At 44.9% G+C, this 26,907-nt stretch overlaps 1 protein-coding gene across 15 annotated transcripts in view; it reads left to right on the top strand.

Annotated features, from left to right (window-relative positions):
* CADPS (calcium dependent secretion activator) overlaps positions 1-26,907 on the top strand; it is a 475,617-nt gene that overhangs the window by 407,467 nt on the left and 41,243 nt on the right. For all 15 annotated transcript variants that reach the window (XM_042979336.1, XM_042979338.1, XM_042979339.1 and 12 more), the window contains one exon: positions 21,164-21,196. In XM_042979336.1, the coding sequence (XP_042835270.1) occupies positions 21,164-21,196 (33 nt within the window). The remainder of the gene's footprint in view (positions 1-21,163; positions 21,197-26,907) is intronic.

The raw sequence follows: 26,907 nt of genomic DNA, 5'->3' as shown, positions 1-26,907 counted from the left end.
CTGACTTACCAAGAGAACTAGCGGAAGGTGGTCCATGGCAGCCGTGCAGGACGGGGTACCAGGAGGAGTCTCACGAGAGGGTGAGACACAAAGAAAGCCTAGCATATCCTCTGAGGAGTTTTCAAGCTGAAATTCTCATGCTCTCCTCTCCCTTTTCGGAGACATTTTGCAGCCTCGCAGCATGCCTAGTGAAGTCCCCGTAACTGCAGAACACTTGGGTGCCTGTTGCTGGGCCTGTGACTTCCCTTCCTTAGTGACACTTCTCCCACACACTTGGCCGTCCCACGGCCAAAAGCACCCACTTATCATTTGCAGCCTCTGTTCTCATCTCCTGCTGGTATTCCAGCGTTGGAGAACACGAGCTGTGCTCAGAAGTGGCAGGAATATCCATCTGCACACGTGGATGCTGAGCTCCTGCCCAAATTTCAAGGGGCCTTTGAAGACTTCCTGTGGCCCAGTTGTGTGACTCACGCCAGAGTGGAGTGGAGGGGAAGGGAAAGAGCTGAGCAGGGGCAGCAGGCGTCGTGGGAAGAGCCTGGGAACCAACGATGAGAGAGCCAGCTGTGAGTCCCGGGACCCTGGACAAAGGCGTCGAGAAGGTGCCGATGCCCTGGCAAGGCTTCCCTTAGCGCTGCTCCCATCTCGGATTCAATCCTTCAAGTATTACTGTGCACTTACCACGTCCCCACCTCAGCGGGGCTGCCAAGGCTGAGCCATGTGCTGTGCCCCCCGGAAAGCTGACAAGTATCGACAAATATGCCACCCTTTCCCCCTCTTTCTCCCGCTGAGCGCCTCCTTTCCTGGGTGGGCTTGGTTTCATGGTCCAAGCCAGACATTTTGGAAAACGTCTGCAGTGGCACGGAGCAGGCAGGAATATTTATTTCTCGTCTCCATCTGCATTGCTTCCTCTCTTGGAGAGGAGCTGGGGGGTGGGGGGGGGAGGAGGGAGGAGGAGATGTGGCTTCTTCGTGCCAGCCCAAGAGGCGTCCAGGCGCGCCCCTCCTCTCCTCCCTCCGCAGCCTCAGCAGCAGGAGCAGCCTGGGATTTCTGGAGGCAGGCGCCTTTCGAACTTTCGAAAGATCAGCCCAGTTGGAAGTCGCAATTAGCAACTATCCGCCCATTTCCCCTGACTGCAAGATGTGCTTTTGTGTGGGTTGCCTGCTTGGAAGGGTCCTTGTCTGGTGGGTAGCCTCACGCTGTTCTTTTAGGAGGCCAGGGAGGGCGACAAGCAGGTGCCTAGGTCCCTCTCCGAACAAATTAAAATCCTTTCCTTGGGCCTATCCAGGTGTTAACAAATATGCTAGTTCTGGAATCCACTGGCTCCTTCATTCTCTCTTTCACTCGTTCACCCAGCATGTATTTACCAAGTGCTATTGTGCTAGGTGCCGGAACCCAGCAGTGAGCAAGGGACACGTGTTCTCTGTCCTTTTGGAGTTTACATTTAGGAAGAGAGACAGACAATAAAAAAGGGGGAAAAAAAAGTATAGGGTAGGGGTTGTGCTATACAGGCCACAAAGTGGAAAGAAAGGGAGAGAAAGAGAGAGAGGAGGTGGGGGGTAGTGTTGCTTCAGCTAGGATGGTCACGGAAGGTCTCTGAGGAGGAGACGTGGACTGAAACCAAGAGGGGCCAGCCACAGCTGAAGAGAGGGGAGAATCTTCTAGACAGAGCAGCAATTGCAATGACCAGGAGGCAGGAAAGCAGGAGGCATTTTTGCAGCATATTTTGGAAGTAGCATGGACAGGACTTCGAGATTGAGCACCTGCTGGGGGCGGAGACTCAATGGAAGGAGCAAAGCGGAAGGTCCCTCGCGGTGAGGTCCTGAAGAGTTCCGCTGTGCCGAGTGGTCCTGAGAGGCCAGTGGCACACAGCAAAAAGCCCGGAGAGGGGAGACCCAGGCTGGGGCCCCAGCCCTGCCCCTCACCCCGGAGCTGTGTGACCTGGAACATGGGATCCCACCTTGGCTTTCAATTCCCCTCGGCATAATATGATGATGGTTTTATTAGATGAATTCCAAAGTCTAAAATAGCTACAGGAGCAACGCTATTCTTTAAGCTCTTGCTAAGTGCCTGGCACAGGGCTAAGTGCTTTAAATATATTTTTCTCATTGAATCCTCTGAACGCTGCCGTTCCAACAACGCTCTTCTGCCTGCAGACAATGAAACGGAGGCTCGGAGAGGTTAAGTCCTCTAGTTCCACCAGCATGCTCTCTCCGACTAACCTCCGGAGCCTTTAAGGAAGGGTGATGATGTAGGAGGAGCCCACACCCTCTCCCCTGGCAGACAGAATAATTACCTCAAATCCTCTGAAGGCCCCGAGAATTCACTCCAGGTTCCCCCATCAAGCCAGCCATTTGAGATGGTCACAATGGAACCCTGGGAGCCACTCTGGTCAGACAGGGTAAAGCCCTATTAAAAGCTGTCAGGGGCCCAAACACTACGTATGCACAATCCCCTAGGTCTCAAATTACCCTCATCCACCTTTTTTCCCTCTTCATTTGCCAGCCTTTTAATTGGTTTGTCACTTAGAAATGAAACAAAGTAGACATACTTCTTCCTGCTAGAATCTGAGACCAGGACCGGTGTTAGTCCGGATCATCCATCAGCGTAGACGGCTTTTGTGCAGAGCTCTTGAGGTCATGCCAAAGAACAAGACTGCCACTTTGGTCAAAAGCCAGAACTGGATCAAAAGAATTCGCTTCTGTGCACAGACTATTTTGGTTAGGAAGCAGTTCAAATTTTAGCATGGGGCGAGTGTTCATAATTGTTAGTGTTCTCTCCAGCGATGTCCCATTTTTGCTCTGGCTTCAGGGAATGCCCAGCAGAGGAGACATGGCTTTTTATACTATGGGCTGGTGATGATGGTGTAGACAGAGAGGTCTTGGTCTACCTTCAGAAGGCGACATCCTTAGATTATCAGACGCTGAATCCATGTGAGGCAAGTCAGTTGACTTCCCCACTTCAGAGTGGAGGTGCCTGCCTTGGACAGAAGCACCAACCATGTTGGTAATAGCTGACCTTTATTGAACATATATTATGTGCCAGGCAGTCTGCTGAGTGACTTACATGCATTTTCTCATCCGATTCTCACAATCACCCTATGCAATTGATACAATTATTATCCCCATTTTACAGATGAGAGAAGTTGAGTTTTTTGTCCAAAGTCATACAACTACTAAGACTCCACCTTAGATTTACTCTTTTATTATCTTCAGAATGTTATTCCCCACAGAAGCACAGAAACTCATAAATGGAATCAATTCGTGACTCTCCCAGGAACAATCCACTTACCGATACCATTTCTAAGGGAAAGAGTCCTCTATTTTTTTTCACACCTTACCAGTAAAAGTATTTTGTAAGTAATTTACCCGCCACATGGTTTGCAATAAAACCAAAGGAATAGACATTCAAAATCCCCCTACTTCTTTTGTGCTTTCCAGATAATCTTCAGTTTCACATTAGTCCTCCATTCAACACACGTTTGTTAAGTACTTACTTGCTGCTAGGCATTGGGAGCTTACCAATGACCAAGACGGATAATGCCTCTTAGTATATATTCTCATTAGGGAGATACAGTCTCAACAAGTAAGTCACACGCGTGGCAAGTTTTCAGAGAGAGGGAGAAGGAGCTGAGGCAATGGGGCAGTAGCCTAAAGGAACCGAACATCATCTGGGAGGCCATGGCGTTTGAGGTGAGGTCTGATGGATGTAGCAAATAAGAGAAGAAGGAGTGTTGCAGGGCACAAAGACACTGAGGAGGAAGGGAAGGTCCCATGCATTGTGGGAACCAGAAGTTCATTGAGACTCGGGTAAATGTCAGACTAATATAGGGATAGAGCTAGGGAGCAGCTAGTCTGGAGCCTGATCATGAAGCAACTTGCCCATGGTTATGGTATCTAAGGGTTTTCCAAGGGACATTATCAAAATTAATTTAGCTGGAGAAGGGAAGAGAGGTCCCCGAGAGACCAGCCACTGTTACCGGCTGACGTCGTGTTTGTAGTCTGATTTTGAAGCTTTGGGCCACCATCGGAAGGCAAGACTTATTTTGTCTAATGGTTTTTGTTCTCATAGACCAAAAAAGCACCATGCTCTGACATGTTCAAGAACTGTAAAGCACCGATCTGCCATGCCTTCTACCGACTTCTTTCATCAGCCACTCCCCAATGGCTCAGAACTTGACATCCACTTTGGGGTTTATTTCAGATAATTTTATCACCTAGTAGGACATCCTCCTCCTTTCCAGTTCATGCCTTGAAAACACAGCTGACAATTAACATACCCTGCTGTCCAAAGCAGCCCTTCAGAAGATTTTTCAGAAGAAGAAGAAGAAAAAAAATAAGCATCCAAAGTTAACCATTCCCCTTTAAATCCTTTAGTAGACAGATGAACACAAGACAGACATGGTATTTTCTTCAGACCGTCAGGTGCTGAGTGACCAGGTCACAGAACTGACAGCCATGAAAGAAAGACGTAATGAAGACCCGTGGGGCTCCAAACATGAGATAATTGTTCTGAAATTAAAAGTCAGAGATGCTGCCCTAACCTCCAAACCACTTGCAGGGGGACGCCGGTCACCGGAAAGTGAGAGGGAGAGAGAGGATTGTGAAGCCCAGGCTAACAGAAATGCAGGCTAGTTACTGGCCATTTGTTGAGCCTCAGTTGTTTCATCTGTTGAGTGGGGGTGCTAGGGCGTATGTCAGGGAGCAGATGAGATGATTAGAACCACGATGAGCAGGGGCACCTGGGTGGCTCGGTCGGTTAAGCATCCGACTTCGGTTCCGGTCATGAGTTCGAGCTTCCCATCGAGCTCTGTGCTGACAGCTCAGAGCCCAGAGCCTGCATCAGATTCTGTGTGTGTGTGTTTCTCTCTGCCCTTCCCCCACTTGCGCTCTGTCTCCCTCTCTCTCTGTCTCAAAAATAAGTAAACATTTTAAAATGAAAAAAAAAAAAAAAGGAGAACTATAGTGAGCAGTCTCCTGGCACATTGTGGCAGCTCAATAAATACTCCTTCTTAGTCTTACCTTCAGCCTACACCTGTAAGAAGGTTCACCTGATCTAGCACTTTCTACCATTTTCTCACCTGTTTAGTCCTTGGCGTATTAACCATTTCTCCTAAGCAACCCAAATCACTACTCAGAACAGGATCAACCAAGACTCTCCTGTAGCTTCTATTTCGGCATGTTCTTATACTCAAAACTTGGATTCGTCAGAGATATTTTCCATTAAGTTTAGTGTATTTTAGCATTTAGTGTTTTGTTTTAATTCTTCCAGAATTTTTCATTCACACATAGCCTCTAGAATACCTATGAATCAAAAGATTCAGTTAACCAGACTTGAATAACCCATCCCCCGTGCATATTTTAGGTCGAATCAGGTTTATTTCGTTATACAACTAGGTTGCTTGTTCGTCCAGTTCTGTCCCTTACTGGAGTATCATTCTGGACAGATTAATTAACCTCTGGCCTTAGCTTACTGACCTATAAAATGGGAATAATAATGAGAGTTAAATTATGCGATGTTGTTAGAGTTAAGTGAGAAAATGTTATATACCCGGGATGAGGTAAGCATCTGATACTTGTTAGCTTTTGTTATTATTGTGGTTATTACTGTGGTTATGTCACTGAGTGCTGAGTACTAGAACCAATCACTTGACCTGCTACCATGTTTTCTATGACTGCTATATGTAAATTATTAAGCTAGGAGTTGTAAAGATAGGAAGATCTTCTTTTGAAGACCCTATCTCTTGTTGTCTGGAAGTTGCTATCTAGAGGGCATACGACAGAAGGAACTTTTGAGATTTTTCTGGTCCAACGTTTCCAGTGTTGTACTAGAATCTTCTCCGTTCCTACCTGCTGGGCACAGCCACTTGCCCACATCTCTTCGCAGCTCTGTGTTTAGTGATGCCCCACCGGGAGCCTGAAACTGACCATGGTCAAATCGTTTGCACCACAGAATTGGCAAAGGCTACCAAACAGCGTGGTGTCTGCCTCCCTCTTTTTCCTCTTCCTCCTCCTCCCTCTTCCTTTCTACTAACATATCCCTGAGTGTTTCCCAAGCACAGGAGATACACCACCTGGTACCTGAGATGATATTAGATGCCACAAAAACGCCACATGAAATAGCACCAATCCCATTGTAAGAGAATTATCCCCTCTTTAATTTTCTTCTCATGTTTATCTTTATATCAAGGAGAAAGTTTCCAGTGAGTGATAATCTGCCTCTCACACTTCCCTAAAATATCACATATTCATCTGTAACAAAGAGAAAGAACGAGCAGGCCTTGGGTTCAGCACCCCCTACAGGCAACCGTGTCTACCTAGAACGTGGTCATTTTATTTTTGTGTTTTGTGTACTTTTACCTCCTTCTTCTCTTGATTTTATCTTACTGCTGATTTTCTGTGTATGGCAGTGATACCCATCTTCTCTTTATAATTAAGTCTTTAAAAAGTGAGCCAATTTAAAGAAGAAATTAAGTACATAAGAAAATATAGTACAGACGCCACATGGGCCGTAGCCAAAATCAGGACAGCGGTGTTGGTGCCAGAAGTTTGGGAACTTGTGATACCTTCTTGCTGCCCTATTTTGCAGCTGTGTAAACTGAGACCAGAGAAGGAAAATGACTTGAACATCTGGTTTAGACACAAAACCTGTCCATTCGTTTTCGTCCACTCTTTACCTGAGATGAGGACAAAGCAGAAAAAAACGAATTCTCCACTGTATTGCAGACCTACACTGACTGATAGGTTGTCACTGGCAGTGGTGATATAAACAACGTGTGCCCTCAAGTTCAGGCTGAGGCTGCTAGGGGAGAAGCGGAGGACATCAGGCCGCCAGGTGATCCCCTCGTGCAGAAACATGACTGTCGTGTCATGACAGCACGGCGCTCATTTGCTTAGCACCAAGGTCAGGCAGAAGCCAGGGACACAGGTGAGATATGGTCCTTCCCGTCTTCTAGCTTGCAGTCCGTTGGGCCTTTTAGTGTTCCAAAGGCAGAGCAAAACCCAAAAATGCCAGAGGTGGGCAGAGGCCCCTACTTACCGTCAAATAAAAAGAAGCCTTTGTACCTGTTTGGAGATTTTATTTTATTTATTATTTTTTTCAGTACAGGGCTTGAACTCATGAGATCATGACCTGAGCTGAGATCAAGAGTCAGATGCTCAACCGACACAGCAGCCCAGGCTCCCCCTTGCTTGGAGATTTTATAAAATTGAAATTTTCTGATTTATACTTCCAAGTTTCTCCTAAAATGAGAGCATGCCAAGTAAATAGACAAATGGAAAAGCAGGACAGCCTCGTTAAGAGGTCAGACCCTGGGGTCCAAGGAAGCCACATGATACTTCCAGCTTTGTGTCTTTTAGGAAGCTGTTAAACCTCTCTGAGCCTCAGTTTCCTCTTCCATAAATGATAATCACCATCCTGCCCTCCGTTGTCAGGGTTAATTACTTATAAATTGCTTAGCCTTATGCCAGGCAAATAATAAATAAGCATGCAACCATTGCTAAGTCTTAGTAGCATTAAAAGGGAGGGCTTGAAGGAGGCCCTGAGCCTTGCCGAAATCCTCTCTGGGAATGAAGGATTGGGACAGAAATGAGGGAAACTGGAAGGAAAAACATGTCTACTTCAATAGGGCATCTGTTCGGAAGCCCCAGGGGGGAAGAGAGATGAGAACATACACTTCCTGGACCCAGTCTCGGAGCACAGTACCCTGAGCAACAGGAGATCCGAACAATTCTCGTTAATGAGGGCTGCGGCTCTTAATCAGCGCATGAAACAGAATGCTTTTGCTTAATAGAGATCACTTCCCTGCCTCTTGCCCAACTCCCCAGCAGTGCCAGCAGCTCTTTGTTTAATGAAAGGTAGGGACTTTGAGTAGTGTGGTGGGATGGGCTGTAGGAGGCATTATTAGCCTCATTACTATGATAATAGTTTAATCACAATCAATATTTATGAACATGCACAGAAGCCGTGCAATCAACCAGCAGCCCTACAATTTGAGGTTTTCGTGATCTTGCCTAAGGACGCTTTCCAGGAAAGCCTGGGCCCTCTCCCACCTTCCTCCAGCCCCACAGAGGTCCTCGGAGGTCATTTCAGAATATGCATGATGGTTACACGATAGTTATGTATGAGGTCTTGTGCAGGGTAACAGGTGAATATCAGCATTATAGGGCGTTGCTTGCTTTTTGAAGCACCTCCACTGTCATCTGGATTTTATCTTCAGACTTCGGTAAACTATCCTGCGAATAACGTAGGGCAACATAGGGGGCGGCATAATATAGTAGCGGATCCTTTGAAGTTAGACCCACCAGGGTTCAGATCCTAGTTCTATTCTTACCTGTGTTCCCCGAGGAGAGCAGTTTAACTACTCTGAGCCACAGTTCCTTCATTTGTATGATGAGAAGTCGGGTTGTGATAAGAATTGAATAAGGCGGTGTCAGGCATTCAGTCATTGGTAAATGCATCCATATTTTTTGTATATGACCATGTATATCAGGTATTAGGTATTTCTATGTTGTCTGAGAGAACTAAACAGTGGCTTTTCCCAAACTCACAGAGCCAGTATTTGAGATCGCAAGAGCGTCCAGACTTGGACTCCAGTATTCACTTTCTGTTATCTGAAAAATTTTTTCAAACACTGGTTCCATTTATAAGCAACAGAGGGAAACCTTATTTTTAAACATTTCAGTGTTTCACTCTTTTCTTTTAAATGCACGCTTTTCTGAGCAACGTCCCCCTGGTGAGCTACCCATAAAGAATTGTCGGTGTCACAGTTCCCACATCTGTAAAAACAGCACTTATAAACTCAGGCCCTTTTAAAAAGGAAAGTAAGGGAAGATGGCCTCATGACGTGTGTGCCTCTCTGTGGCGTTTACATGGTGCTTATGTGCACACAGCACTTCATAATTGGCCAGAAACACCCTTGATCTTCGGCCAGCAGAGAAGGTGTTTCATCCCCTTGGTGACACAGCTCGGGAATCCATCATGCTGTCCATGATTCCAGATATATTTCAAGGGTCATACTTTCCTCCAGTCCTTAGAAAATGTTGTAAGGGGCTTTCACCATGATTGTCACTTGGCCCCAAGCAGGAGCCACTGAGGTTTGCTCAAATGCTCACCCGCACACAGAGTCCCAGTACATCCACCCACTGGTACATTCTGTCTCCCCCAGGCAGTCAGTCCCTCGGTTGGCACTAACAATGTATTCATCTTCCCAAGATGCACTTAGAGCATCCAGATTATGTATGGGGAGGAGGGGGAGGGGTTGCTAGGTTTTGCTTTTTTTTTGCCTTTGTAGAGGACATAACCCGGAATCCTGTTCCCGTCAACCAAAAACCTTGAAGAAGTTACTCTAGAGGAGACAAATTCCTCCTGCAAAATGCCATTCTCCACCAGAATGTTGAAAATTCTACCACTCGTTTTGTTCTTTTTTCAGGAATTTTTTATAGAAGAAATACATAGAGGGTTAAAAATGAAATAGTACAGTCACTCATAGTAATATCTTTTTTTAAAGAGACAACAGTTCTCTGTCCTACCCCTTTGTAGCCTTAATCCCTGACTCCAGAAGAGCCCCTTGAAACAATTTTCTTTTTATCATCGTAGCTCCAAGTACTGTTCTTACATTGCTATTTCTTGGTTTAGTGGTCTGAGAGATTATTTGACTCCCTACTATAATAGATGGGGCTTTCGCTCACTTTGTTATCTTACACCCCGCCCTCTCCCTCTTCCTGTCATGGTTTTATTAATATTGCCATTCCTCTCTTGGCATCTTGATAACTTTAAATAATACCCACCTCCTTTTAATTCCTGTTTCATCCACCCAAGGAGGCTGTTGACACCAGTGCTCTTTTCCTTCCCCTGCTTCCTCTTCCAACTGATCTCTTGTCCTCTTGTCAACTCAGGGTTGAATGGCACATCTCTTCATTCTTAACATTTAAAAATGTAATAATCTTTGTTATTATGAATGTCTCGAGTCTCTCAGTACCATCGAATAGAACTTTCTGCAGTGGTGGAAATATTCTGTATCTTAACTGCTTTGATTCAGCAGCCCCTGGCTACATGTGGCTCATGAAATGTGGCTAGTACAACTACAAAGTTGAATTTTTAATTGTATTTTGTTCGAATTCATTTACATTTTTGTGACGTTTATTCATTTATTTTGAGATAAAGAGACAGCGTGAGGAGGGGAGGGGTGGAGGGAGAGGGAGAGAGAGAAAATCCCAAGCAGGCTGTGCACTGTCAGCACAGAGCCTGACGAGGGGCTCAGACCCATGAGCTGTGAGATCATGACCTGAGCCGAAATCAAGAGTCGGACACTCAACTGACTGAGCCACCCAGGTGCCCCAAAGTCATTTAAATTTAAATAGCCACATGTAGCTATTGGATAATGCAGGGCCAGAGCAAGCTTAATACACAAATATAATTACTGAGAACCAGCTGGTTTTTTCAGCAGGAAGGATAATAATGGCAGACGCATAATTCTTATTTACTATGCCCTGGGAACTGATCTGCCAACTCAGTTAAAAACCCAACAACTCTATGAAAAGTAGTATTATCCCCATTTTATAGATGAGGGATGCAAGCCATGGAAAAGTCAAGGACCTTGTCTAGTAAGGAGAAGAACTAGAATTTGGCCCCATGTGACCCAACTCCAAAGTCTGTGCTTTCAACCACTTCCCTCCACTGCCGCTGCTCCCCTCTAGAAACACCCATATCTTTTCCCACCTGTCTCCAATCTGCTGATCAATGATGTGGTCACAGCTTCTCCCACATCACTGGCCTGAACGATGCTTCTCATGGGGCCATATGCATTTAGATGTCAACCCTTCTGACTGCACTTCTGCCTCAAAAAAGAAAATGAAAACCGGAAGCTGAGGAAGGACATGGGCAAATGTCGGGACTCAGGGTAGGTTCACAGAGGGGCTTACTCTTTGGCTACGGAAAGGTTGTTCCTTTGGGCTGTTCATTCCAGCAGTAGCAGTCTAGGAGCTAGCATACCCTGAGTGTTTGCCGCATCTTTGTATTGTGCCTCTTTATGCATATTATCTTTGTGAATTCTCCCCACAGCCCAAAGTGATGCAGATGAAGAGGGCTGCAGGTAGAGGGTGCTGGGAATATTACATTGGATGAAGAACGCAGAAAACAGGGTCTGGCACAGGGTGGATACTTAGCACAAGCTACCTATGGTAATCCTTTTATCTCTTTGCCAAGTCTACCCACTGGGCCATGCTATATTCTCTGGTACTTGTGTGGGTGGTCTTTATGTATCTCAAGTACTTTTCCTTTTCCAGGGTACTATATTTTTCCTGGAGCCTCATGACCAGAGCTCTTATTAATACTACAATATTAATAAGCCTCTTGTTTTACTACTAGAGTATTTACAACTTTTTCAAGGTGTGGGAAGTACTTCTATCCCACATTCTTCCTAGAACCAACCTGCCTTGTACCATCTGAAAGACATATTTTTTAATTCTAGAAGGAGTCAAAAGAAAATCCTCAGCCTGGCACCCTATTATGATAAATAAGGACCTGAGGTTAGGCAAGTAGCTGACATCAGTCAACTAGTTAATGGTCACATTAAGATTAGGCATTTACATTTTGTGATTCTTTTCCCGCCTCCATTCCATTATCTCTTATTTAAGCGTGTTCTAGTCCAGAGGTCTGAAAACCTCTCAAAAAGACAAAATAGTAAGTAGTTTTTACTTTATAGGCCACGTGGTCTCAGTCACAGCTACTCAGCCTGTGCCCCTGTAGCATGAAAGCAGCTATCGATAAGATATAAATGAGTGGGTGTGGCTGTGGTCCAATAAAACTTTATTTACAGACATTGAAATGTCAATTTCCTGTAAGTTTCACATTTCAGGAACTATTATTCTTCTTTGGACTTTCAACCACTGAAGAACGTGAAAACCATTCTTAGCTCATGGGCCACATAAAAACAAACAACAGGCTAGATTTGGCCCACAGGCCATAGTTTGCCAGCTTTAGTCTATAAGCTATGGATGGGAACACACTTGGCATAGTCAACTCCCAGCTAACCACAAGTGAATTAAACACTACTACTAATAATAGCTAATGATTATTGAGCTCTTACCCTGTACCAGGCACTGTTGACTTGATGTGTTAACATGTTCAACCTCAGAAGAACCCCCTGAATTGTTATTGCTATCCTCATCTTGCAGATGAGATTATAGAAGCCATAGAAGGTTTCATAATTTTTCCCAAGGTCATTGAACTAATAAGTAATAGAGCATAATCGAACCAAGGTCTACGTGACCCAAAGCCTCTATACGTTCCACAAAATAGGCTCTCCTTTTCCCAGATCCCGGGTGGTCAGTAGGTAAGAAGTGGTTTTAGAATGACGCATCCTTTTCAGAACAGCAACAACTTGATATAATGAAAGGGCTCTGCACTTTATAACCAGATTTGGGCTTATACTCCAGCTCCACCAGTTACTGGTTCACCTCTTGAGACTTGCTTAACCGTGTCGAGCCTCAGCATCCTTCTATTAAGCAGGGATGGTGAAATGGCCCTGCCTGGGTTCTACAGTGATGACTGAGCTAATTATTCATAAAGTGCCTGGTGCAGTACCCCACCCATATGTGCTCAACAAATATCACTAAGTATCAAGTGAAAATCAGGTTAGTCATTAATGTGTTTATAGCCAGGAGAGCCAGAAATACCCAAATCCTGTCCTAGACCATCAGGGACCACCCCACAGCATCCTCCAGGGAAATACATGCAATGGATAAAGGTAGGGGAATATGAGATAAAGGACCACCTTATTAAGTTTTGGTTGTCTACTGCTGCATAACCAACTGCGCCAGAATTAGTGGCTTAAGACAATCACTTTCTTTTGCTCACAATTTGTGGATTAGGAATCTGGGAAGAGCTCAGCTAGGAGATTCTGTGGTTCATGTGGCTTTGACTGGGGTCGCTCATTGGGCTGCATTCAGCAGGTGGCTACGCTGGGCTGGGGCTGGATAGCTGACAATTTGATGTGTCTTCATACTACTTCTTTCTACCTATATGGATCTCATCCTGCCAACCTTTTCCAAATGGCTTGGGCTTCTTGCAGCATGGTGGTGTCGGGGGGGGGGGGTCACACTGTGGCAGCTGACTTTCAAGAGTAAGGCAGTAGAGGCTGCCAGCCCTTTTCAGGACTTGGCTTTGAAACTGGCATGGTGTCATCTCCATCATGTTCTGTTGGTCAGAGCAGTCACAGGCCAAGCCAGCCCAGACTCAAGGGGGTAGAGGAAGAGACTCCACTTTTCAGTGAGGAAATGGTATGTACATAGAGGGAACAAAATAAATGATGGCAAGCTTCTTTGCGAACAAGCAACCACATTGTGAACTGGGCTTTGGGTCCGCATTCCAATGCAGAGAAGTCTAGAGAGAGTCACTCTCTTCTCCTGGGATCTCCTTCTAGGAGGAAGAAATAGAATCAGAAAGAGGGTCTAGGCACAGAGCCAGCAGAGAAGAGAAGTAAGACAGCCAGCCCTCTTACTGCAACGTAGGTCACACCCTCTCACCTGAAGCACTTAATTTAAGTGTGCAGATATATGGCTAGCTAGAAAACATACCTCAGAGCAGTGCCCTAGAACCTGACCAATCAAATCAGCCCCTTTGGAGGCGGAAGGAAAAGAGGGTGTAAAAATAACAGCCAACGTTTACTGAACGCACACTACATGCCAGGCCCTGTGCAGAGGTTTTTGCATACATTAACCCATTTAATCCTTAACATGTACTAAACACATCTATACAGAGCAAATGCTTAGACTAGTTCCCTGTACATGTTAAATGCTTTTAAAATCTGTCTTTGTTTATTAATAATTCATCCAACCACCCCATCCGGAGGTATTATTATCGCTCTCTCTATATTCTAATGGGGAAGCTGGTGCTTAGAGAAGTTAATTACCTGGCACACAACTGGTGGTGAACAGAACCAGACGCCGGTCTCTGTGTCGGACTCATGCCCCCTCACTCTTCACTCCTGCACCAGACTGCCCGTGCTACACAGGAACAAGAGACCCTTTCAGCTCTTTGCACAGAGGCAACAAATACCAGTTCCTTTTGAATTGATGGCGCCTGCCTACACTTTTCTTCAATGTCCTTTAAGACGGTTGTAACTTAACCACCAACTGCAAGAAAATACTAGAAACCTCTATCCTGGGTTCTAAGAACAGAGGGCCATACCCAGAAGTTCATGCATTCAACACATTTTTATCAATCCCCTGCCATATATCAGGCAGTGTAGGTACTGAAGAGAGAGAGACAGAGGTCCTTGCTTTCCACAGACATGAGGTGGTGATAGATGATAAAATTCAACCTGAGAGACGTGATCATTTTCTGGATGGTGGTGGCCCTATGTAACATTTTTACACACTGAACTGCCTCAACTTGCAAAAAATAATAATAATACTCCAGATCTCTAATGATCGCCTGGATTAGAGAAATGGAGAAAGGTACAAGACAGCAAAATTTTCTTTACAGCAGTAATCTCAAAAGCCAAATGTTGAAGTCAATGTTGCTAGCCCCTTGAAGCGATGCTGTGGTTGGCAGTTTCTAGGCAAAGGCAGAGAAATCAGCTCGAAGCGCTTGTGAAGTCAAACAAGCCAGGGTAGCGTCAGCTTGTGCAGAGAGCAAATCATTTCCTTGGTGGGTGTTTTCTTAAGAGACCATGGGGAGAAAGGAGGGCTCAGGCAGTCACTAATGCAGTGGTATCTGTTCAGATTTCTTTTTTCTTCCATCTTTGAGTCTTACCCACCAGATTTCTGTTTGCAAAAAGGGCCTAATCCACTTTTTTTTTTTTTTTTTTGTCTGTGCATTGATTTAATAGTATCAAACCCTGAGGTCCTCGTGGTCTGCACCTGGGTTGCTTTTTCCCCTAATGAAGCAAGAGAAGTGGTTTAAGCCCCCACGGTGCTCCCTATCAAAGCCACACAATGATTAACTCAGGTCCCCTTATTAGGACCGGGCAGAAGAAAATCCCTTAGTCATCAGCATTGTGAAAATCCCAGGATGGTGAATGTTCAATGAAAAGATTACCTTGGGCACCTGAAAAATAATGGAAGAGCTCAATAGAGAAACCATTAAGCCTGTCTACACACGCTAAGTCAGGTGGAGGGTCGAGGCAATTAGCTGGGACATTCAGGCCAGGGAAACCGTTTTGGACCTTCTGTCCTGAGTCAGTGCAGATAATTATTCAAATCCCTCACACGTTGTTCCCAGAGAAGCATTTTATGTTGTGTCTACACCCACACGCACACAAAACAAGACTTCAATATGACTGGTCAGTGAAGGTGGTTTAATATTTGTTTGGTTTATTTTACTGAATAATGGGCATCTGAGGAGATGGGAGGTCTCAAGCTTTAACTTCTTAGCTGTACGACTTTAAACCAAGTTCATCTGTCTGGGCCTTGGTTTCTTCAATTGTAAAACAGAATAATTAATAGGACCCCCTCGAAGTATTGTCGTGAGGATTGAGTATAACAAATGTGGTATCCCTGACTCATTGCCTGGCAAGTCATAAGCACTCTGAAATGTTACTTATAGTTACTAGTTGTTGGATGGACATGACTCATTCTGTGTTTGGAGGGATTGTGCACTTAGACATCCTCTAAGAAAGGGGCCAGGAGTCATGGAGCAAATGCCTTCTGATGGAGCACAGCCCCTGACCTGGTGCCTTGTACACAGTAAGTGTTCCTTGCTTCGGGCGTATGAGAACATGAACAAGTTGTTCACTGACAGCCTGTCTCCTTCCCATCAACCTTGGTCTCCCTCAGCCTCTCTTACCTTGTGTTTCTTTTTCTGACCTCCTACCCCAGAACTGGGCAAGTCTATCTGGGCGGTCAGGGGCGAGAGGGTGGGTGCCCATGGTACTGCTAGAGAAGGCGTATTCTTCCTGCCATCTGACCATCAGGATTTCAGGAAATGAGATCTGGCTGAAGTCACAGTTCTTGCCTCTCCCTTGAGGGCAGTTGAGTGCCTGCTTAGAAAAGGTGCCAGACCGGTCTGTGGGGCAAACCCCCCCCCCCACCTTATCTCCTGCGTCCCAGAGCACCTGGGGACCCGGCTTGGTCCCGGAGAGCTGTAGGTGTGTGTTATTGAATATAAGTGAGCGCCCTGGCCTGGGAAGCTGCCTTCTTACTCGTGCATAAACTCAGCCGTCCTGAGTTAGGGAACAGATCTTTGCTGTGTGCCTCAAGGTTTTCTCTAGTACATAGGATGGTCACTAAATTGGCAGAAAGTATACCAGACTGTGAGTCAGCCCAGATACCTGCTGTAACCTGGGGAGATTCCAGCATCCTTTTTATGGCAAGAAATGGCCCACGGGCTAGGGGTGAGGGGTGAAACTGTCACCACCATCACCAGAACAAGGTGCATGCACTCCATCTGTACTAATAAGCTAGTATTTGCAGTAACACTAAGAAAAGTCACCCTCAATAGCTTCTACCCCATGCCAATACTGTTCTACACTCTTAGATGGATTATCTCATTCAATCCATACAGTATCCCTTTGAGTACTGTTAGGAGCGTCCCATCTGCAGAGAAGGCTCAGAGACGTTAAATAACTTGCCCAAAGTCACAAGCTAGAAAATGGCAAAGCCAGACTTCTGACCCCACCAATCCGAATTCATCCTCTTAGCCACTTCACTGGGAAGATTACTTCTGAAGTTAAAAAAGAGGGGCGCCTGGGTGGCTCAGCCAGTGAAGTGTCTGACTCTTGGTTTCAGCTCAGGTTATGATCTAACGGTTTGTGAGTTTGAGCCCCGTAGTGGGCTCTGCGCTGAGAGCTCGGACCCTGCTTGGGATCCCCTCCCTCTCTCTCTGCTCGTGCGCTCTCGTGCTTTCTCTCAAAATAAATAAACTTAAAAAATATTTAAAGGTAAAGAAGAAAAAATTGTACACACACCGATAGACACACACATACACGTTTTAGAACCGCTGATGGGAAAACATACAGAATGACAAAATTCCATGAAACAGGTAGTACTTTTAAAGAAACGTGTGTTTTATTCATTAAAATCATATCTACATATAATGGAAAAGTGTCTTGTGTACATTGTAAGGCCTGTTGTTTATTTAATCTAGAGGCAGCGTCTGGTGTGCACTTGAATTTTTCCGACCCTTGGCAATAATTCTGAAGCCCTCATGAGCTGGGAGGATCTGGTCCTTCCTCTTAGAACGTAGCTGGCAAAAACATATTCTACGGATACTGAAAATAAATGTGATGTTTAAAGGCAGCGCTGTTGACGGTAGGCAGGAGTGGGTTCAGGAACCAGAGCTCTGATCCTCGCTTTGCCAATTTATTCGCTCTGCTATACCTCAACATCTACTATAAAAAGATAGAACTGATGAAAGCTTCCTACCTCTTAAGGAGACTAGAGTCAGAACAGGAAGCAGCCTTAGATATAACCTGTCACAAGGGGAAGGCTCACATCCAGAGCACCCTATATAGCCTCTGCTTGAGCTGCTCGACCGTCAGAGACGACCAGTGCTTGGATGGACTGAGAGAGCTGTTTGAACCTTCTCTGGGGGCCCTTCATTCTACTCATCCATCCTGATTCCATGCTCTGGAACCACCATGAAAAAGCTTAGTCTTTCTACATGGATGCTCCTTAATTAAGGCCACATTAGCCCTCCCTTTCTAGGCAAGATGTCTCTGCTTTCACTTTCCTTATAGAAGGCTCTCCTGGATCCTTATTGTCAACCTCCTTCTTTTTATTTTTTAACTTTTAAAAAAAATATTTATTTTTGAGAGACAGAGAGACAAAGTGTGAGTGGGGGAGGGGCAGAGAGAGAGGGAGACAGGATCTGAAGCAGGCTCCAGGCTCTGAGCTATCAGCACAGAGCCCAATGCGGGGCTCAGACTCACCAACCGTAAGATCATGACCTGAGCCGAAGTCAAACACGCAACCGACTGAGCCACCCAGGTGCCCCTCGTCAACCTCCTTAAAGTTCAGTGGCCAGAACCAAAAACGATACACCAAAACAATACTCTAAATAATAATAGGACCACAGTTTACTCTGAGCTGTTTTTTCCTATCACTATGGGATGGGAGGGAGAGCTACAAGACAAGGTATAAGTCAGCAGTTATCTGATGAAAAACTGAAGGCTGGCGTGTGTAGGAGAGTGGATGGTTTTCATTCATGACATACAGCTTGCCTTATCTTCCCAAACTGCCTCGAAAGGAATAGAATTTGACTGGTGTCATTCTCTGGATTGAAACTGCATGTTAGTGGTAAATGGAGAGTAGGCGTGTTTAAAGGTTGATCATTTCAGCTGTAGCAAAACTCTTACCAACTGCCAAGCACTGACTCCACAGAGCAAAAGAGGCAGTTTCCAGCTGAGAAGAATGATTTTACCAGCACCTGCCCCAACCACTGATGTTTGAGTCCCTCAGACATTTCTACAATGGGTGAGGAGATCGGGAGTTCCAAAGGGAAAATTGGGAGTTCAGGAGACCACATGTGAGTCCTGCCATCTCTGCCTTCTGGCCTAGATTATGAGCAAATAAATTCTGAGGGTTTTAGTGCTCTGAATTGTAAAATAGAGATGCTTCCTAGCCCTCATTTTGCAGAGTGGCTGAAAGAAGAAACTGTCCATGAATGTGTTTTGCCAAGTGAAAAACATCGCATAAGTGTTAGGTATTGTAGGTAAGGGAGACTTGAAAGAAAGGAAAACCAACTTTTTGCCCAAACTAAATTCTACATCCAGAATGGACAGGAGAAATTTGGTTTTGGGGATCATTTAGTAGAAACATTAATTGTGCAAAATCTGGAAAGCTTTCTTGATACTGCTTTTTTTTAAATGTGTATTTATTCTTGATAGAGAGAAAGAAACAGAGCATGAGTGGGAGAGGGGCAGAGAGAGAGGGAGACATGGAATCCAAAGCAGGCTCCAGGCTCCGAGCTGTCAGCACAGAGCCCCAAGCGGGGCTCGAACTCACGAACCACGAGATCATGACCTGAGCCGAAGTCGGATGCTTGACAGACTGAGCTACCCAGGCGCCCCTCCTCATATCCCTCTAATGGCCCCAAATGGCCATTTTCCTTTCACCCAGCAGCCTTTGCAGGAATGAGCTTTCACAATGTTGGCTTTCAGACTGATTGATGCAATGGCTTCTCAATCTGGCCATTCCCTGCTCATTCCTGAACTACCCTGCAGCCATCACTGGTCACTTGTTTTCTCTCCTTCCTTCCTTCTGCGCATTTTCCCTGAGCGCCCTTTCTAAGCCAGGTACCAAGTGAGTCACTAGAGAGACAGCTATGAGCAAGACAAGACATTCTGTGGGAGACAGACATTGCACAAAATTACGGAATTAAAGTTGCAGTCCACACTGCAAAGAAAAATGTAGGGTTTTAAGAGCATCCTTAGCAAGAGAATCTAGGAATTACCTTGGGTGCTGGCACTGATTCCGGGTGTTCAGATGCATTGCCCTCTCAAGAATTAACTCATCGATGTGTGTGGTCAGCCCTTTAAAGTTTCTGAAACACTTTCTCATATGTTTTTTCACTGGGTCAGGCTCTCAACCCTGCAAAGAACACAGAATCATCACCCAGTTCTAGAGACCAAGTCTGTGGGACTTGACATGATTGTCTCAGGGTCAACTAGTTTTGCCACTTTGAGAATTGTCCACTCTTAATCCTGGGCTCTTGCCAACCTACCTTTTTGGTTCGCTGGCTTTTCTCCCTTGGGAGTTGATATTTTGAAAAGGAGCCTTGAGAAAAGAGCAATTGGGGAAAATGCTCCCCTGCACACTTTACTGGGCGACATGTGGGTAGAAGCTGTGATTCCTGATAGTGGCCTCAGCCAAGTGACAAGAGGAAGCCCTACCTGTGATGTAAAAGACGTCCTGTTTTGTGTGCATCCGTCTTTGTAGTTTCCAATAAGACTCAAAACCCTCTCTGACCCCAAACGTAGCCCCCTGGTCTCACCTGTGCCTGGAGGAACAAGAGCCAAGTCAAAAGGAAATAAGTCCCTTAGGCTTTACTCCTCCAACCTCGCCATTCTTGACTTCCCACAGCACGCAGAGCCCCCCCCCCCCAGATGTGCTTATGAATTGATCACCTTCCCTACCATTCGTTCCATGCCTACTACGTCCCAGAACCTTGTGTACATTGACCTTTAGATCACCCGCTAAAGTAAGTATGTATCAGCATCTCTGCCTTTGGCCGATGTGGTACCTGAGGCTCAGAGAGATGAAGTAATTTGCCGAAGGTCACACAGCTCGTAAGTCGTAGAGCTGGGATTTGAACCCACACCCGACTCCAGATTCCTTGCTCTCAGATACTATACCGCACTCTCTCCCTGAAAACTAAAATAAATTCCATAACCACTTCCTGCTCTTCCTGTGTGGGGTTTTTAGTATTTAAAACCAGGAGACACAACGACAGCCTTGGGACGGGCTTTGAGAGGTTCTGGTACTCTCTCAACCCCACCCACAGACACCTGTCACCCTCTGGGTTAAGGATGCCCACCCACCACACTGCATCCTCTTTAAGACTCTTAACTGAAACTCAAGGGTTCCATTAGGACAAACCTGTGGCCACAGGACAAAAAGACCCAAAATACAGGAAGTAACAGCAGCCTTAGTTGCTTTTCTAGACTAGCAAGCCCTCCACTAATCAGTTTCGGTTTAGCTACTTTTCTACTTTTTAAAGGGACAGAGGAGCATGCAAAATTCCCACAACAGCCACAGGATCCTAATCAGTAAATATTTGCTTGCCTTTTCTTTTTTCTTTTCTTTTCCTTTCATCTCTTTTCTTTTCATTTCTTTTCTCTTCTTTCTTTTCTTGTTCTTTTCTTCCCTTTTTCTTTTTTCTTTCTTTTTCCCTCTCTTTCTTCCTGTCTCCCTTCCTTTCCTTTCCTTTCCTTTCCTTTCCTTTCCTTTCCTTTCCTTTCCTTTCCTTCCTTTCCCCTCCCTTTTGCCTACCTTTCTTCCCTCTTTTCTCTCTCCCTCTCTCTTTTCTCTCTTTCTCTCCAAAGCGGTAGCTACCGCTTGGGAAAGAGAATAGACATCACATTTTTTTTTTTAGTACCTTTCTGTGTTTCCTGGTCAGCTACGTGTGCCAGTGTATTGTATTCACTGATGGTGACACAGCACTGAGCTGTGGACAATGAAGCATAAACACCAGCCTCACTTCTGCCCTCTTCTTTCCTCCTTAGGTGAAGGCAGCTTCCAAATATGTGGATGTACCTGTGAGTATTCGAAAATTGCTTTTGTGTGTGTGTGTGTGTGTGTGTGTGTGTGTGCGCGCGCGCGTGTGTATGTGTTTGCTTTCATGAGAAATTTAATGATGCTGTTTTCATTAGTTGCTACTAAATTGCATATTTCTGACTTGAATCACCAGAAAGAAGCCAAGAGTATTTCATGGTAAAACTTTCGTTTTAGATGAAAAGAGGTTATCGTTTCTTTCATCCAGAAGAGAGATCCTGTTTGAGAGTAAACCCAGTGGCCTTTCGTTTCATTTTCCTGGGTTTCTCTGGTACAGTTCATTCTCTATTGGCCTACTCCCCTCCCCTCCTGTATGCACACCTTGGGAGTCTCCGTGAGCTAGAAATTTGCACAAGGGTGCCAGTATTTTTTTTTAAACAAATAAATTCTGAATTTGTTCATTTTGGGGTCAATTCTGCAATTGTTTTAAGGAAATCTTACAGAAATGCTTATAATTAGTGCAGGCCTCATTAATGAAGAGAGCTCTCAAAGTTCACAGATAAAGCACTTGTGGTTGCCCAAAATTTACATTTAAATTGAGGTTAAGTACTACACATGAATGCTGGAGTGTGGGATTACCTGTGATAAGTCAGGATACATTTATCGACAGACTTTGCCCTGCCTATTAGCAAAATAAAATTGGAGAGATTTAAATATATTCCAATAAAGGGGAAAAGAAAATGATTCTGTTTCTCCATTTCTAACAAAAGAGGTGTGAGTCTATTATAAAATATTAAATTTAGAGAGCTTATCTCAACAGCCACCAAGGGTCTTGTACTGAACGTTTCTCATTCTGAACGTGGTTAAGTGCCCTCCTTGTTCAAATACTTATTTGTTAAAATTTGTTTTTTTCTAAAAGGATTTATATTAACATTTAAATTCATTTCCCCAGGAAGCTAAGTGTGTAATCGTTTATTGGCTTATTTCGCAAAGGATGGCAAAATGGAAAATTGGAGTGAATCTAGCATTAGCATACATTTTGTTTGTTTAATGAGAGAATGTACAATCAATAATTATGCTTTGAATTTATATAATACTTCTCATCGAGGGACCTCAGACTCCTTCACGCAGAGAGTCTTTATAATGGAGAAGAGAAAAAGCTCACACACAACCGCAGCCAGGAGAGGCGTTAAGTAATTTATTTTTCCAAGCCCCAAAGTATAAACTTTCAGTTCACAGGGAGCGAACTACTCAAATTCTCTGGGCCTATTTCTCCACCCTTAAAAGAGAGGTAATAATACCCAAGTCACAGGTTTGCTGTGCAGATTAAATGACACACATGTATGGAACTCTCAGCACTATACCTGGCACTCCCTAGACATTTCAGCAGCAGGAGCAGAGCCCCTGGGCAGGCGGATAAGGGGGTGCTCGCACTGTATTGCACAGGGGAGCAGGGAGAGAGGATGAATTTGCTGACAGCAGTCCTGACCTGCACGGGTCTGCAACCCTAATAGAAATTGAAATTCTAGGCACCCAGCCTGAAGATCTGGTGTCTGTAGGCCTCCAAGTCAAGGGGCGATCTCCCCAGCGAGGTTTAAACAGGTGCCCAGCAGGCAAGCTCCAAATACCCAGAGAAACTTGACCTGGCAATCATCGCTATCACTGGAAGTTATTGGGGAGGTCAAATTATTTTGGGGAGGGGGTCCAAAAAGTCAAACATCAGTGATTTCATGTGGTTTCCACCTAATTCCTACAGACCAGGTTTAGATTTATTGTAAAACTAAGGGGGGGGGGGAAGGGCTCTACATCTACACGAAAGGGAACAAAAGTGAATTAGCAGAATTTGCACCCTCTAGGGAGACAGAAGAAAATGATGCAACGTGTTCCAAACTGTGGTACATTTGCCACTGCTGATACATAATATAATAATAATTGCAATTGCAGCCAAGCCTCATAAAGCATTCCCTGTGTGCTAAGCACTGTTCTAAGGTAAGCACTTCAAATGTTTAAAGATGAGGAAACTGAGGCGCAGAGATGGTAATTTGCTCAGGGTCCCACCGCTGGTAAGTGGCAGAGCTGAGATTTAAACCAGTCCCCTTAAACACTATGCCATCTGCAAGATGATTTTAGTTCGTGCATAGACTGACATCTTTATTGGGATAATTGAGTAATTATTTAAGGAATATTAGAAAAAAATGTGGTTAGCACATCAAACCCATGATTTCACCAATTGTTATGGCTCAGGACAAAGATACCCTTTAAAATCAAGTTGATTAACATCTATTTTCATAGCACATAATATCATAGCAAGAATATTGTGCTTTAGTAAATAAACAATGTTATGGAAAATAATAGCACAGGATACACAGGCGTACTGTCTGTGCATGTTTACATGTGGTAAATTACAGTAATCGTGTGCTTTTCCAAACAACCCTATGAGAGGGGAATGGGATCACCCTCCTTCACAGGTGAGGAAAGTGAGGCACAGGGAGGTTAAGAGCAAGTCCAGCATCACCTGCTAGTAAATCAGGGTGTGAGGGTTTAAGTGCCAGCAGTTTGACTCCGGAAAGCCTGCTAGCCCTGCCTTCCAGGAGTCCGTTGTGTGCATGTTTTTCCAACTCTGCCTTCAGTCGGGGCACGTGGGTAGCTTGAACTCAGCCAAGGAGGGAATAGTTACACCGTGGAGATTGGCAGGCGTAACCAGTCAAGGTTTCCTGTTTTGTTCTGTTGTTTCTGTCTTCTGTTTTGAAGAGCCAGTGTCCTGGCACACCGGGGACGATCACCTATTAAATCACGTGTCCTCACCCCAGAATGTGCAGCGTTAATACTTGGCAGTGTTTGGGGAGGGGGGTTGTCTTTTGTTTTTTTTAAGTAGAGATTTCAGGCCCCTTGTGTCCAGAGATTCTGCTTCAATAGTTCGAGGGGAGAGGGGGGAGGAGTGTGGAGCCTGGAAATCTCTTTCCAAAGAGCTGATCTGGGAGAGTGCAGGTTTGGGAACCAGTGGGCTAAACCCATGAGTCTGGACCTTGGCTACATATTGGAAACACCTGGGGGGCCCTTACGAGCATTAGCGCCAGGTTGCTTGCCAAATTAAAACAATTTCTGGAGTGAGGGGTCTTGGTGATAGTATTGCCCAAAGCTCCCCAGATCCTTCTCATTTGCAGCCAGGGTTAAGAACTCTGGGTGAAATCATCTTCCGAGGTGTTTCTGGCTCTGAAGTCTCCGAGTTCATCTGTGTTGCCCTGTGAGGTTTTTGGCACATGGTTTATTGGTTTAGTTCCTTGTAGGGACTAGTAGTTAGTTGCATTAGAGATTTGTCTCTTAATCATCCGCACTAATGGAGAGAAGTGCTGTTACCAGTCGTTCAAAACATTGTGTAATCCCCAAAGCATATCTCTTTGTCTTAGATGTAGTATTTGACCCTTCCGAATATACATGACAGATTTGCATTTCTTTAAAAAAATTTTTTTTAACGTTTATTTATTTTTGAGACAGAGAGACAGAGCATGAACAGGGGAGGGGCAGAGAGAGAGGGAGACACAGAATCTGAAACAGGCCCTGGGCTCTGAGCTGTCAGCACAGAGCCCGACGCGGGGCTCGAACTCACGGACCGTGAGATCATGACCTGAGCCGAAGTCGGACGCTTAACCGACCAAGCCACCCAGGCGCCTCCAGATTTACATTTCTAATTAGGGCTTGCTTAAGTTACTGAAAATTTGAATTTGTTTTCAAGCTCAGAAGTACCTGGTAGGGGCAAGCTATGATTAAAATGTCCTATTTTTCCTAAGCCACAGAGTGGCTTCTTCACAAATGATACCTTCCACAGGTGGAGGGAGTCAACTATACGGAGATTATTTGTTTGTTTCATATGTTTGCTAAAATCTCCATCCTCGGCCTGTCCAAGCCATATTTGAAATAAACAATGTACGATACTAAACACCATCATCTGAAGCTTTCCCCACTGTGTTTAGAAAGCAATATGGTATAGGGGCGCCTGGGTGGCTCAGTCAAGCGGCCTCATGGTTTGTGGGTTTGAGCCCCTCATCCGGCCCTGTGCTGACAGCTCAGAGCCAGGAGCCTGCTTCGGATTCTGTGTCTCCCTCTCTCTCTGCCCCTCCCCACACTCATGCTGTGTCTCTGTCTCTCAAAGGTGAATAAATGTTAAAAAAAAAAAAAAAGGAAAGAAAGAAAGGAAGGGAAAGCAATATGGTATAAAGCCTCATTTATCTAATAGCATCAGTCATTTAGCCAAGAATATTTCCATGTACAACTGCAAGTTAGCTTATCTGTGAACAGTCTTTCTTTTAACCATTTTGGTTGGAAATCTACCTAGACTTCATTACACATCCTTCTCTGCCTGTGTAAACAGAAAACTGTACTTCAACCCTCCCTCAATGACAAAGGATCACCACTGTGACTGTCTTTCCCCCGTAGCCACGTAGTGACCTGCTACCCACAGGGCCTCCAGAGGTATAGAGGCGGCTTACCTCTGCCCTTGATAGTCCCAGACCCCAGTGGTTGCTGGGTCTACCTGTCTGGTGCTGCCGTTTGCTAAGGGCGTCAGGAAAAGTGATGGCACTCTGTTATCAGCCCACCCGTTTCAAACAGTTGCCCCTTCCTGGTCCACTGAAGGAAGGGAGACAAACTTGTTGGCTTTGGATGTAAAGCTGGTGAGAAAGGAAGAAGGTGGTGAGTGGAGGCCTGGGGACTCTATCATAAGGAAACTGTATACATTGGCACACAGAGACTGTATCGTCTTTATTTTGATGTTGGTTTCTCTCAAGCCCCGGTTTTTTTCTTGGTTCCAAAGTAGATTCCAAAGGTAGGTAAGGCTATGAAGTGATACAATATTGTGGGGCAGGGTGGGGGAACAGAATCATAGTGGCTCATGTTTGTATATCAATTTATGGCTTTTATGGTATCTTGACCTACATTATTTTATAACAACCCTTGAAGGTAAGTAGGAGAGCTATTATTAATCCCATTTTACAGATGGTGCAACTAAGACCCAGAGAAATTTAAATGATGTTCACAAGTTCCAGTTGGTGGGGGAATATAATAAAAATCCAGGTAGTGTGACTAGAGAGCTCAAAAAAAAAAAAAAAGATGTGGGGAAGGGGCTTATTCATTCACGGGTTTGTTCATTCAGCATATATTTACTGAGCACCTACTCTGTGCCAGGCATCATTCTGTGTGCTGAGGATACAACAGAAAATAGATCAAATAAACCCCTATATTTGTGGAGTTATGTTCTAGTGAGAGCAAACAAGCAGATATATAGTAAATGTCAGCTACTGGTACACGTGATGAAGAAAAAGAAGGGTCAAAAGGTAGAGAACCATGCATGGAGCTTTTTAACTACCTAGGTAAGATAAACCACCCTGATTTTTTTTTTTTTTTTTTTGGTCAAAGTTTTTAAAACTTAAATGAAATGCCCTTTGACGACAGCAAATTTTGTGGAAAGAGAAGGAGTGGGTGAAAATAACCATTCTTATAGGTTACTAACGTTGTCGGTTACTAACAGGGCTGCTGAATTGAGCTTTGAATCTTAGCTCTAAGGTGGCTGCATGAGTCCAGGAAAAGGCCATATCTGCCTCCAGGATCACCAGGGAAGAAATGGAAACAATACTAATAAGTTTCTCAAGTCCCCCAAGTGGGGGGGGGTCCCCATCCCTACTGAGAATGCCCTTTGATGTGCGGCTGCCAAAGGGAGAGAAGGAGCCTAGCGAGGTGCCAGTTTAGAACTGATATGTAT

The sequence above is a fragment of the Panthera tigris genome, chromosome A2 (assembly GCF_018350195.1).
Source record: "Panthera tigris isolate Pti1 chromosome A2, P.tigris_Pti1_mat1.1, whole genome shotgun sequence".
Taxonomy (NCBI): Eukaryota; Metazoa; Chordata; class Mammalia; order Carnivora; family Felidae; genus Panthera; species Panthera tigris.
The sequence above is the reverse complement of the archived record's forward strand: the minus strand, read 5'-3'. Positions and strand labels throughout refer to the sequence as shown.